This window comes from Halichoerus grypus, chromosome 8, assembly GCF_964656455.1.
Source record: "Halichoerus grypus chromosome 8, mHalGry1.hap1.1, whole genome shotgun sequence".
In the NCBI taxonomy this organism is placed as follows: Eukaryota; Metazoa; Chordata; class Mammalia; order Carnivora; family Phocidae; genus Halichoerus; species Halichoerus grypus.
Window position 1 is genome coordinate 40,821,099 of NC_135719.1, and position 11,864 is coordinate 40,832,962.

General features: G+C 50.2%; 1 protein-coding gene across 2 annotated transcripts; it reads left to right on the forward strand.

The window, feature by feature from the left end:
- The first annotated feature begins 1,248 nt into the window (after positions 1-1,248).
- LOC144382871 (cytochrome P450 1A1) lies at positions 1,249-7,838 on the forward strand. Of its 2 annotated transcripts, none has more exons than XM_078079088.1 (7): positions 1,249-1,373; positions 4,164-5,028; positions 5,564-5,690; positions 5,779-5,868; positions 6,175-6,298; positions 6,444-6,530; positions 6,678-7,838. In XM_078079088.1, the coding sequence occupies exons 2-7, from the start codon at positions 4,183-4,185 to the stop codon at positions 6,961-6,963; spliced, it is 1,560 nt and encodes a 519-aa protein (XP_077935214.1). In that variant the 5' UTR covers positions 1,249-1,373; positions 4,164-4,182; the 3' UTR covers positions 6,964-7,838. The 2 variants fall into 2 exon arrangements, with proteins under 2 accessions (XP_077935214.1, XP_077935215.1); XM_078079089.1 differs by having other exon boundaries at positions 1,279-1,373; positions 4,167-5,028.
- The last annotated feature ends 4,026 nt before the right edge of the window (positions 7,839-11,864 follow it).

The following is an 11,864-nucleotide window of genomic DNA, read 5'->3' on the forward strand; positions in this document are numbered from 1 at the left end:
GCCTAGCTCCGCACGCAAACCTGGGCCCTTTGCACCGCCCGCCCCTCAATCCAATCACTCACCCGCCCGGCTTCCCCGTTCCTCTCCCTCCTCCCTCACCTCCAGGCTCGCCTAGAGTCCGGCTCTTTAAGAGCCCCGCCCCCGACTCCCCTCCCCCTTCGCGTGACTGTGCCGGGACCCGAGGTGGGGAGTCGGGCAGCTGGGTGGCTGCGCCCGCCTCCGAGCCCTTCTCACGCAACTCCCGGGCACCGCGCCCCCGGCCAGGTGGGGCGGGGACGGGCCGCGTGACCTCTGCCCCCTGGAGGGGTGTACCAGACACTTGCACGCTAGCCCGGGGGGCTTCTGCGCTGGGCGCCCCCTCCCCTGCCCGGCCGGAGGGTCCCCCTCTCCTCGGCCACGGGGAGCTAGCCGCACAGCCCCACTCGCCGCAGCACAGCCCCACTCGCCGCCCGATTTCTCCGCCCCGCCAATGAGCTAGCAGCCCCGGGAGTCAAGAGGGAACCTCGAGGGCCTGTGGGTGCCAGCTGGAGGTACCCCGGGTTTGCAGCATTCCAAAGTGGCCCTAGAGCTAGTGAGGGCCAGTGAGCGCTCAGCGAGACTGCGCGTTTCCATCCATTCGCGTCTGTCTGTCGGGGAGCTCAGACGTCGGCTAGTCACCCGGGCTCTGGGGGCTCTTGGGGAACGAAGCCAGCCCTTCGGCGCCTCTGGCCTTCCGGCCCGGGTGACCTCGGGGCTGGGGTCGCCGTGCTTCTCACGCGAGCCCGGACTCGGTAACCCGAGGGAAAGAGGTCATCACACGGCAGCCCCGCCCCGCCTGCCAGGCCACTTGTCAACTAGTAGCAGGGGGGAGGCACTTGCAAGCCCAGTGTTCCAGTGGATGCAAAAATTAGGCTGAGGGGTTCCCCGCACCCGGGGATGGAGGGCTTCCCATACCGGGTCTTCGGGCTGCCTTGAGACTTCTCCCTCAAATCCCCACCTCAGTTGGGGTCTGCGCTGTCCATGGGGACCTTGGAACTGGGGTCTCAGGTGTCTCCAGCCCTCACCCATTCATGTGCTGGCACTTGGATGAGGAGTCCCTATAGTGGGTTCTGACCTGTCCCTCTGAGTTCCCCCAACCCTGTCTTCTTCCCCACTTCCCAACCCCCTTCCCTCCCTTTTCTCTCTTTCCTAGAACCATCCCCCCCCCAACTTTAGCTCGCCCCTCCCTCTCTCCTAGCTCCAGGGGGCGTGGCCAAGCGCAGAAGCTCTTTATAAAGGTGGAAGTGCTTTCACCCTCTTCAAGGTTCCTAGGAGCCTTCCCTGATCTTCTTTGGGGCCTCTGGCTTAAGAGACCACTCCTCCCAGCTCACTTCAGCACCTCCTCACAGCCACAGGTGAGTGCTGGGGACTTCTAGCTTGCCCTTTCTCTCCCAACAGAAAGAAAATTTTGATGCCTCCTAGGTTTTCGTAGGTGGCCACTGGTCTGGCACCTCAAAAAAGGAGGCTAAGAGTGTCCTTAGTGACCAGGGACTCTGGCTCCATAGTGGGAAGACTGAGGCCAGGGCAAGGGCAGGAATTACCCAAGGTCCCACAGATAGTGCCAGAATTCTAGATTTTACATGGCCCCCCTTCAAGGACTCCAGGATTCAGGCTCCGGATCCATCCCCACTGATTCTCTGAATGCCCTGGGGCTTCCCCCTCAGGGTCACCTGGGAGGCTGGAATAAGGACACTACTGTGGGAAGCTAGGATGATGTGCAGCTCCTTGTCCAAGCTGTGTGAGGAGGGCAGCTTCTCCCTGGGTGGGCAGGATGGATGGAGGGGGCAGGTTGGGTTCCTATCGGTTGTACCTTGCCTTATCTAAAAGCTACCCCTGGCTGTCTCGACCCTCCCAAGGCCTGGCTTGTCAGAGCCAAGATGTGCTGGCCGGGACAAGAGATGCTGATCTGAACGGGAGTCCTGGGCACCGTCCAGGGCCCTTCCCTATCCCATTGACTGCCTTCTCTGTCCTGTACTAGGGGGCGATCTGTGTGAGAGACTGCCAGCTGCAGAGCTGGACTATCAGTCCCTGAAGACTCACCAGTCACATCTTTCTTGGCCTCTTACCGTCTCGCTAAGGCTGGAGGTCCTCGGGGCACCCAGTGTGCAGAAGGGAAACCAAGGCACCCCAAGACCTGTCCCTAGTTCACTCAGGGAGTCAGGGCTTGAGGGACGCAGCTCCTCCAGGAGGCCTCCCTAGACCGATGGCTATATACTTAGAGTAGGAGCCAGACAATCTCCCCATCTTGGCAGGTTCTCCTGTGGGGAAACCAGGATTCAGAAGGGGAGGTTCCCCAGGTCAGATCTGGGTTTTCTCTTCTCTGAAATCTAGCTGGGCCCCCTGAATCAGAGATCATATCCCCCGGACCCCCACCCCAAATGATATAACTGGAGCCCAGAAAGGCAAAAGGACAAGTCCAAGGCCGTGCTATTGAGCCTGGAACACTGGAGCTCCTCATCTCCAGTCCAGGGCACCTGGCAGGTGCCCCAGTCAGAGGCCAATGTCTTGAGGAGAATAGTCCATGAATTTGCACACCCTTTCTAGAACAAGCCTTGAGAGAAAGTATTGTCTCCACTTCTGTTAAATTTAGATTGATTCCTAATTTCCCTAATTCCAGTCTAGCATTTTCTTGCAGCCCTTATCTCGTGAGAGTCTTCCATTTATTCTCTGTTCTCCTGTGACTGGGAAATGGGGGAGGCCCAGACAGTTCATTCATTGAGAACTGAGCCCAGTGAAAACCCTGGCCTGGATTTCTGTGACCCAGAGCCTCAATGTAGCTTGTCTCCAGCTGCTTTTAAAACGTGGGTCAGTTGAACTCAGAGAGCCTCATGAGGCAGAGTAGTGTGGCTTAGGCAGTGGCCTTCAGGTCCCCTGTCCCTTCCCTGCCCTGTCCCAGGGTCTGGTCTGGCAGGATTCCCTAGACCCTGGGATGGAGCAGAAGAAAACTGAGAGTTCTGGGAGAGAATCTGACCACTCTTCAAAGGGAAGTACCTGTGATAGGAGCTGTGAACTTTCCAGGGAACTTGCCCTAAGAGGTCTGAGTCCAGGCTCTGTCACTGAGTGCTGGGTGACTTTAGGCAAGTCAATGGCCCCTCTGGAGGTCAATTTCCCCAAATGTGAAATGATGCAAAAGGAGTGCATGATCCCTAGTTCTGATGGCAGTGTTTCCCCAAGTGTGGTGGATAGTACTCAAGGGGATTGGGGGTGACACATGTCGGTTATGTGTTTAATATACATTAGCGGGGGAAAAAATCAAACCTGTACTTTGACGCAGATATTTTTGTTTGGGATGATGCTAAGTGGGTAGATTTAAAGTTGATTTTAGAAAAGCATAAAATAAATAACAGTACAGGTGCTATATGGGAATCACAGACTGATGTGTGGAAAACCTGTTTTATTTTATTTTATTTTATTTATTTTATTTTATATTTTTTTATTTTATTTTATTTTAATTTTATTGTAAGGGGGCTCCACGCTGGGCTTGAACTCATGACCCTGAGATCAAGACCTGAGCTGAGATCAAGAGTCGGAGGCTTAACCAACTGAGCCACTTAGGTGCACCAAGGAAAACCCTGTTTTAGATTGGTGCAGGATTGTTCTGGAATTGGGCACTTTGGTTTGGGAGTATGGATCCAACACTTCCTGACTGTGTGAACTTGTGCAAGTTACTTAACCTCTCTGAGCCTCTCTGTAGTCTACCTTTTAGGCTGTGGACAGGACTGAATGAATGGCTATGAAATTATTTTATTTTATTTTATTTTATTTCATTTTATTTATTTATTTGACAAAGAGAGCGAGAGAGCACAAGCAGAGGAAACAGTAGAGGGAGAGGGAGAGGCAGGCTCCCCGCCAAGCAGGGAACCCGATGTGGCACTCAATCCCAGGACCCTGGGATCATGACCTGAGCCGAAGGCAGACGCTTAACCATCTGAGCCACCCAGGTGCCCTGGCTATGAAATTCTTGGTACACGGTGGCAGCTCAACAAACAGCTTCTCCCGTCTCCTCCTCCCCTTCATGTCCAGTTAGCTGTTCTGGATAAGAAAATTTCTCCTTTCTTTGACCAGCATGCTGACACTTTAGGACATTGGTTCCTCATATCTCCCCATCTGATATCTTGGTCTTTTCTTCCCACCCCACCTCTCAGCAGCCATCTTGAGAACTCTATGCTGATGATGTTCTCTGCGTCCAGATTGTCCATCCCCATCTCGGCCACAGAGCTTCTCCTGGCCTCTGCCGTCTTCTGCCTGATGCTCTGGGTGGTCAGGGCCTGGCAGCCTCGGGTTCCCAAAGGCCTGAAGAGTCCCCCCGGGCCCTGGGGCTGGCCCCTGCTGGGGAACGTGCTGACCTTGGGGAAGAACCCACATCTGGCGCTGTCCAGGCTGAGCCAGCGTTACGGGGACGTGCTGCAAATCCACATTGGCTCCACACCCGTGCTGGTGCTCAGCGGCCTGGACACTGTCCGGCAGGCCCTAGTGAGGCAGGGTGAGGATTTCAAGGGCCGGCCCGACCTCTACAGCTTCACTCTGATTACTAATGGCCAAAGCATGTCCTTCAGCCCAGACTCTGGACCAGTGTGGGCTGCCCGCAGGCGCCTGGCCCAGAACGCCCTGAAGAGTTTCTCCATTGCCTCAGACCCGGGTTCCTCGTCCTCCTGCTACCTGGAAGAGCATGTGAGCAAGGAGGCCGAGGCCCTCCTCAGCAGCTTGCAGGAACAGATGGCAGAAGTTGGGCACTTTGACCCCTACAGATATGTAGTGGTGTCAGTGGCCAATGTCGTCTGTGCCATGTGCTTTGGCAAGCGCTATGACCACGACGACCAAGAGCTGCTTAGCTTAATCAACCTGAATAATGAGTTCGGGGAGGCGGTTGCCTCTGGGAACCCTGTGGACTTCTTCCCCATCCTCCGATACCTGCCCAACCCTGCCCTGGATTTCTTCAAGGACCTGAATAAGAGGTTCTACAGCTTCATGCAAAAGCTGGTCAAGGAACACTACAAAACATTTGAGAAGGTACCGGCTGGGGAGAGGCAGGTGGGTGGTGGGAAGCAGTAGGGTTGGGGCCAGAAGGTCAGAGATAATTGGAGAAGTAGGGGATTTGGCAGGCTCTCCGGGCCTTCACCCTGAGATTTTGAGGTGAGTGGTTGAGTGGACTCCATCCTTGGCAGGGAAATAGAACTTTTCCCTGATTAGCCTTTCCAGCCTTCCATCAGACAGCAATATTTACTGAATACCCAGTCTGTGCAGGACCCAAGGCCAGTGGTTGTGGGAAGCAGGAAGAATTAAAAAGTTGGTCTCCTGGCCTCATGGGAGAAAGAAGGGTAAAGAGCATGTCTAGATGACCCCTCTCTCTCAGGTGTCCCTTGAGTTGGGGCTGCCAGTATTCCGAGGCAGGAGAGAGCCTTAAAGAGGCACGAGAAGCTGGGATGGCAGCCTTGAGGTAGAGGGGTCACCTCTTGAATGAAGGTTCTAGGGACGGTGAGGGACCAGGATGGAGAGGTTGGTCTGGGTTTGGGGTCTTGTTCACCTGCGGGCCTTCCCTACCCAGGGACACATTCGGGATATCACAGACAGCCTGATCAAACATTGTCAGGACAAGAGGCTGGATGAGAATGCCAACATTCAGCTGTCTGATGAGAAGATCGTTAATGTTGTCTTGGACCTCTTTGGAGCCGGTATGAGCTACCCCATCGTGCCTTTCCTGTGTCCGACTGCCCTGGCCTGCCAACTGCTGAATCTTTCCCTTTGCTCTCCCCTGGTCAGGATTTGACACCGTGACAACTGCCATCTCCTGGAGCCTCCTGTACCTGGTGACAAGCCCCAGTGTACAAAAAAAGATCCAGGAGGAGTTGGGTAGGTGGTGGCTTCCTTTAATGTGCTCAAGGCAGAGGGCCTGGCCAAGTTCTGGGCAGCCCCTTCATCCACATGGTCCTTTTTTATTTTATTTTATTTTAAAGATTTTATTGCGAGAGAGTGAGCGAGAGGAGAGCACAAGCTGGGGGAGGGGTGGGAGAGGGAGGAGCAGATTCCCAGTGAGCAGGGGGCCCGGTGCAGGGCTGGTCTCGATCCCAAGACCCTGAGATCATAACCTGAGCGGAAGGTAGACGCTTAACCCACTGAGCCACCCAGGCGCCCCACATGGTCCTTTATGTTCTGCAGACACAGTGATTGGCAGGGCCCGGCAGCCCCGGCTGTCTGACAGGCCCCAGTTGCCCTACCTGGAGGCATTCATCCTGGAGACCTTCCGACACGCTTCCTTCGTCCCCTTCACCATCCCTCATAGGTGAGGCCCCATGGATCAACTGCTGTCTGATACTGGGCCTTCCTCCAGTCCATGTACCTGATCAGGGCCGGAGGGAGGGATGGGTATGGGAGGCACGGGGATGTCCTTGTGGTCCTGAGCTTGACTGGGCTTCTTTCTTCCCCAGTACCACCAAAGACACAAGTCTGAGTGGCTTTTACATCCCCAAGGGACGTTGTGTCTTTGTGAACCAGTGGCAGATCAACCATGACCAGTAAGTTGAGAGGAGGCAGGGCAACCCTGCCCTCTCCCGAGCTCCTGGGCCACTTGCCCATCCCCCACTCTTTGGGGCTGGGGTTCAACCCACTTGATGCTTCTGAGCCCCCAGGCTACCACTTCAGCTGTTTCTCTCTGATTACAGGGAGCTATGGGGTGACCCATCTGAGTTCCGACCAGAACGATTTCTCACTCTTGATGGCACCATCAACAAGGCACTGAGTGAGAAGGTGATTCTCTTTGGAATGGGCAAGCGGAAGTGCATCGGTGAGACCATTGCCCGCCTGGAGGTCTTTCTCTTCCTGGCCATCCTGCTGCAGCAGGTGGAATTCAGTGTGCCCCAGGGCACGAAGGTGGATATGACCCCCATTTACGGGCTGACCATGAAGCATGCCCGCTGTGAGCATGTCCAAGTGCGGGTACGCGCTTAGGGGACTGAGAGCCCTGCAGCCTAGCCTCTTGTCTACCTGGCTTATCTGGGCAGCCAGGCCAGTGGGCTGGCCCAGGGTCAGGGAGGTATTCTAAGCTTCAGCCTGAAACCCACAGATATTGGTCTGGCTGGGTTTTGCTGTCTGGGCTGCAGGCAAGCCTGAAGGATCGTGCTTGCCCCCCACCCTGGACTTGCTCCTCTGCATACTGACCACGGACAGTGAACACAGCAGGGGCCACAAAGGAGCAGATGGAGCCTTCTGGAGTTGTGCTTGAGCCAGGAGGCTTGGTTGGGTTAGGAAGTCTTAAGCCCCAGGAAACCTCGAGGGAATGCTCTAGAAGCCCCTAAGCCCAGGGGCTGGCTGGTTTTCTGTGGGGGCTGACTGGCTTGAGAAACATTTAGAGCAGGCCACACCAGGGCCTGTCCAATTTCTTTGACACTTAGGAGCTGTCACGAGTGAAGGGAAGAGGCAGCTCAGGATACTACTGAGCGATCTGACCACATGGTTCTGGGACACTGTGATGCCTTTTTCTGCTCTCCCTGCAGGCAGGAACAGGGCTGCCTCCTGGCCTTGGAAGGCCCCTGTTCCTGTCCAGGAGGGGCTGAGGACTTGCGCCTAAGAGGAGTAGAGAGCAGAGGGAATGTTCAGATTTCAGGCACCAGAGACCAGGTCTCTATGCCCTATATAAAAATGCCTTTTAAAAATGTTTGTACACAAGAAGCTTTTTTTCCACCTGCACTGTACTGGCATGTCTGCATTTATCATATATAAGAGCTTAAGAACAATTTATTGAGTGCAATAGAAAAATTCTAACCCAAATATCCAGAAATGTGTAAGAAACCTTTACCTAAGCTAAATAAAGATATTATCCAGAAGTCCTACTGTGGAAATTTTTTGACTTTTTTTTTAAGATTATATTTATTTATTTATTTATTTATTTATTGCACAAGCAGGGGGAGGAGTAGAGTGAGAGGGAGAAGCAGGTTCCCCACTTAGCAGGGAGCCTGATGTGGGGCTCGATTCCAGGACCCTGGGATTGTGACCTGAGCTGAGGGCCGCTGCTTAACTGACTGAGCCACCCAGGCGCCCCAGTTTTTTGGCTCTTGAATGAATCCATCACTCCTCTACCTGCCCAGTCTGAGCCCAGTCTTATGTTGGGTTCAACTATGGGAGGAAGAAGAGGAAGAGGAGGCAGTGAAGAGGTGAAGGCGTGGCTCTCAGAAGCTCGCCATCCAGCTGGGGCACAAGACTACCACTTCACTGCCTTCCCCTAATTGATCACACATTGATGAAGTGCATTCTCTAGACCAGGCACTGGGGGCTATAAAGCAAATAAAACATGGTCTCTGCCTTCAAAAGCCTCCCAAATTGGTTGGAGGAACCAACTCATAAACACATCATCCACTTCCTTGTGATGAGAGCTCTACCAGACAGATGCATGCAGGAAGGCGAGGCCCATAGCCGGAGCTGGAGGACGGGGTGCAAGGGGATGTTGCAGATCTTGGAGACAGCTATGCAGATGCCTCCTCAAAAATGAGAAGTGGGGGGTGCCTGGGTGGCTCAGTCTGTTGAGTCTCTGACTCTTGATTTCGGCTCAAGTCTTGATCTCAGCGTCATGAGATCGAGCCCTGCCTCATGCTCTGTGCTCAGCGGGGTGTCTGCTTGAGATTCTCTCTCCCTCTCCTTCTGCCCCTCCCCTCCACCCACATGTTCTCTTTCTCTGTCTAAAATAAATAAATATATCTTAAAAAAAAAAGAACAATAATAAACTGCAATGTCTAGGAATACACACTTGGTGACGAATCTTATAGTAAGAATAAGGAAATGATTACTATCAGGATATGGACAGTGGTTACTCTGGTGGGGAGGGAGTGTGTTATAATTGAAATAGGACATGTAGAGGGCTTCCAGGATGACCGATAAAGTTCCATTTCTTAACTTGGGTGTGTTTCAAAGATACTTTATCTATAAAAATAAGAAAAAACACAATTAACTTGAACTGCTCTTTGCTTTTTAGAAATGTAATTAATATATATGGTCAATGCCCTTCACTGAAAGACCACCAAGAACACACCTGTAGTGAAGCGAGCTGGGTTTATTATTCATTGCAGTGAGGGAGAACACACACCATAGGAAACTGTGGGGTGTCTCAATAAGAGGAATGTTAGAACTTCTTACACAATTTGGGCTTTGGGTGAGTAATTTAGGGGGGTTTAGCTCTAGACTGGATGCTGTTAAAAAGTGGAGACAATTCTATGATTGGGTATTTTGTGGGTAGCACTGTGACCTAACTTCTACCTATGCTTAGACAAAATTATGAAGTGGCCTTGTTTTTTTTTTTCCATTTTTAAAAATTTTGGTAAAATACATATAAATGAAATGTACCACCTTAACCATGTTTAAGTGTACAGCTCAGTGATATTAAATACATTCATAATGCTTGCAATCATCCCCATCATCCATCCCCACAACACTTGTCATCTTGTAACTCTAGAACTCTACCCATTAAACAAAACTCCCTATTTTCTCCTTCCTGCGGCCATTCTACTTCTGTCTCTACAAAAAGTGACCTTATTTGTTTCATTTTATCATGTTCTCAGAATAACCTTGTATGAGGTTGGTGTTCTGTAAGAAAAGAGCCAGAGAAGAGGGGAACAAAGGAGACTGTGAGCATTAGACCAACCTGCGATAATAGTGAGGTCTAGCTGTGATCAGTACACTATTTTCAGCTATCAGGGGCTGTTCTTTCTCGGTCTTCCTTTTGGGTCAAGTGCAGACAAAGTTAGGTCTTAGGACATTCATCCATTATTATATCCAGATTTTCATCATTGCCAGGGTTTTGCAGATTAAAATAAATTTGCTGATTAAGAAGAACATCTACTGAATGTCATCTATAATTGACCCAGGATTCATCTTTTCTTCTGTTGTAGGATGAGTTATTGGACCATCTGACGTGACAATGGCTGTCCTCCCAATAGTGTCCTAGTAGTTCTTAGGATTCTAGATAGGCTATATAGGCCAATTGTAACATAGGCAATTATCAGAATCAAAATGACTATTAGTCTTTTGATAGGTCTGGAAGCCAAGGTCCTAGATTATTAAATCCAGGCAATCAAAACGTGTCCCAAAATCAAGTTGGCCTATTTTAGAGAGTCATTTTCTTTTTTGCCTTATAGTATTTACACAGATGCTGCAAGTAGTGTTTGCTATAATCCAAATTTCCCCTTGATTGATTACAAGGAAATCATGGGTATACAATTATCTCTGACAACTCTAGTTAATGAATTTAGACTAGTTTGTTTAGAACAGAAGTGTGGTAATATATGACATGATAGGTCAGCGACAAGCTTTGAACTTTTTCTACTTGTACTAGTCCTATTGTTATAGTTGGCGGAGGGCACATGAAGAGGGAATCAGTTATCCCTTCTGGAAGGTCTCCTGAATAATCTATGCTTGCCTCATTTTGGGGGCTTCTGAGTGTCTTTTAAGGGAAGCATGTATACTTTAGTGTCTGTAAAAATACAGGCACATGAAAAGATGCTCAACCTCACTCATCATCAGGGAAATGCAAATCAAAACCACGATATATCACCTCACACCTGTCAGAATGGCTATTACAAAAAGACAAGAAATAACAAGTGTTGGCAAGGATGTGGAAAAAAAGAAACCCTCATGCACTGTTGGTGGGAATGTAACTTGGTACAACTACTATGGAAAACAGTATGAAGTTTCCTCAAAAAATTGAAAATAGAAATTACCATAGGATCTAGTAATCCCACTCCAGGTATTTATTTGAAGAAAACAAAAACACTAACTCAAATATACATTCCCATGTTTGTTGCAGCATTACTTAACAATTGCCAAGATATGGGGGTACCTGGGTGGCTCAGTCAGTTAGGCGTCTGCCTTTGGATTCTGTCGTGAACTCAGGGTCCTGGGATGGAGCCTTGCATTGGGCTCCCTGCTCAGCAGGAAGCCTGCTTCTCCCTCTCCCTCTGCCCCTCCCCCCGCTCATGCTCACACACATACTCTCTCTCAAATGAATAGATAAAACCTTAAAAAAGAATAGCCAAAGATATGGAAGCAACCTAAGTGTCCATTGATAGATGAATGGTTAAAGATGTGTGTGTCGGGGGCACCCGGGTGGCTCAGTCGTTAAGCGTCTGCCTTCAGCTCAGGACATGATCCCAGGGTCCTGGGATCGAGCCCCACATCGGGCTCCCTGCTCAGCGGGAAGCCTGCTTCTCCCTCTCCCACTCCCCCTGCTGTGTTCCCTCTCTCGCTGTGTCTCTCTCTGTCAAAGAAATAAATAAAATCTTAAAAAAAAAAAAAAAGTATGTGTGTATACACAATGGAATACTACTTATCCATAAAATAAATGAAATCTTGCCACTTGTTCTGGGACACCTTGAGGGCATTATGCTAAGTGAAATAAGTCAGATAGTGAAAGAGGAGTACTGCATGATTTCACTTACAAGCAGGATCTAAAAATCAAAGCAAACAAACGAAACAAAATTCAGACTCATAGAGAGAGAACAGAGCTGTGGTTGTGAGACAGGAAGGGGATTAGGGGTGTGAAATGGTGAAGGGGATCAAGAGGTACATACTTCCGTTATAAAATAAATAAGTCATGGGGATGTAAAGTACAGCAGAGAGAATATAGTCAATAACACTGTATTGACTTTGTATGGTGGCAGAAGATAACTAGACTTATCATCGTGACCAGTTTGTAATGTATACAAATGTTGAATCTCTGTGTTATAAACATGAAACTAATAGAATATTGTATGTCAATTATACTTAAAAAAACAAAAAAAGAAAAAAAAGAAATACTATGTATTGCTGTGGAAATGTAAAATGATGTTGCTACTTTGGAAAATAGCTCCTTAAAAGGTTAAACC

What these genes read in the sequence shown, in the direction of transcription:
- LOC144382871 (XM_078079088.1), top strand. Translation starts at nt 4,183, where the DNA reads ATGCTGATGATGTTCTCTGCGTCCAGATTGTCCATCCCCATCTCGGCC. An exon ending in AAAGATCCAGGAGGAGTTGG is followed by an intron (nt 5,869 to 6,174) that starts GTAGGTGGTGGC and finishes TATGTTCTGCAG; the next exon opens with ACACAGTGATTGGCAGGGCC. An exon ending in TGGCAGATCAACCATGACCA is followed by an intron (nt 6,531 to 6,677) that starts GTAAGTTGAGAG and finishes CTCTGATTACAG; the next exon opens with GGAGCTATGGGGTGACCCAT.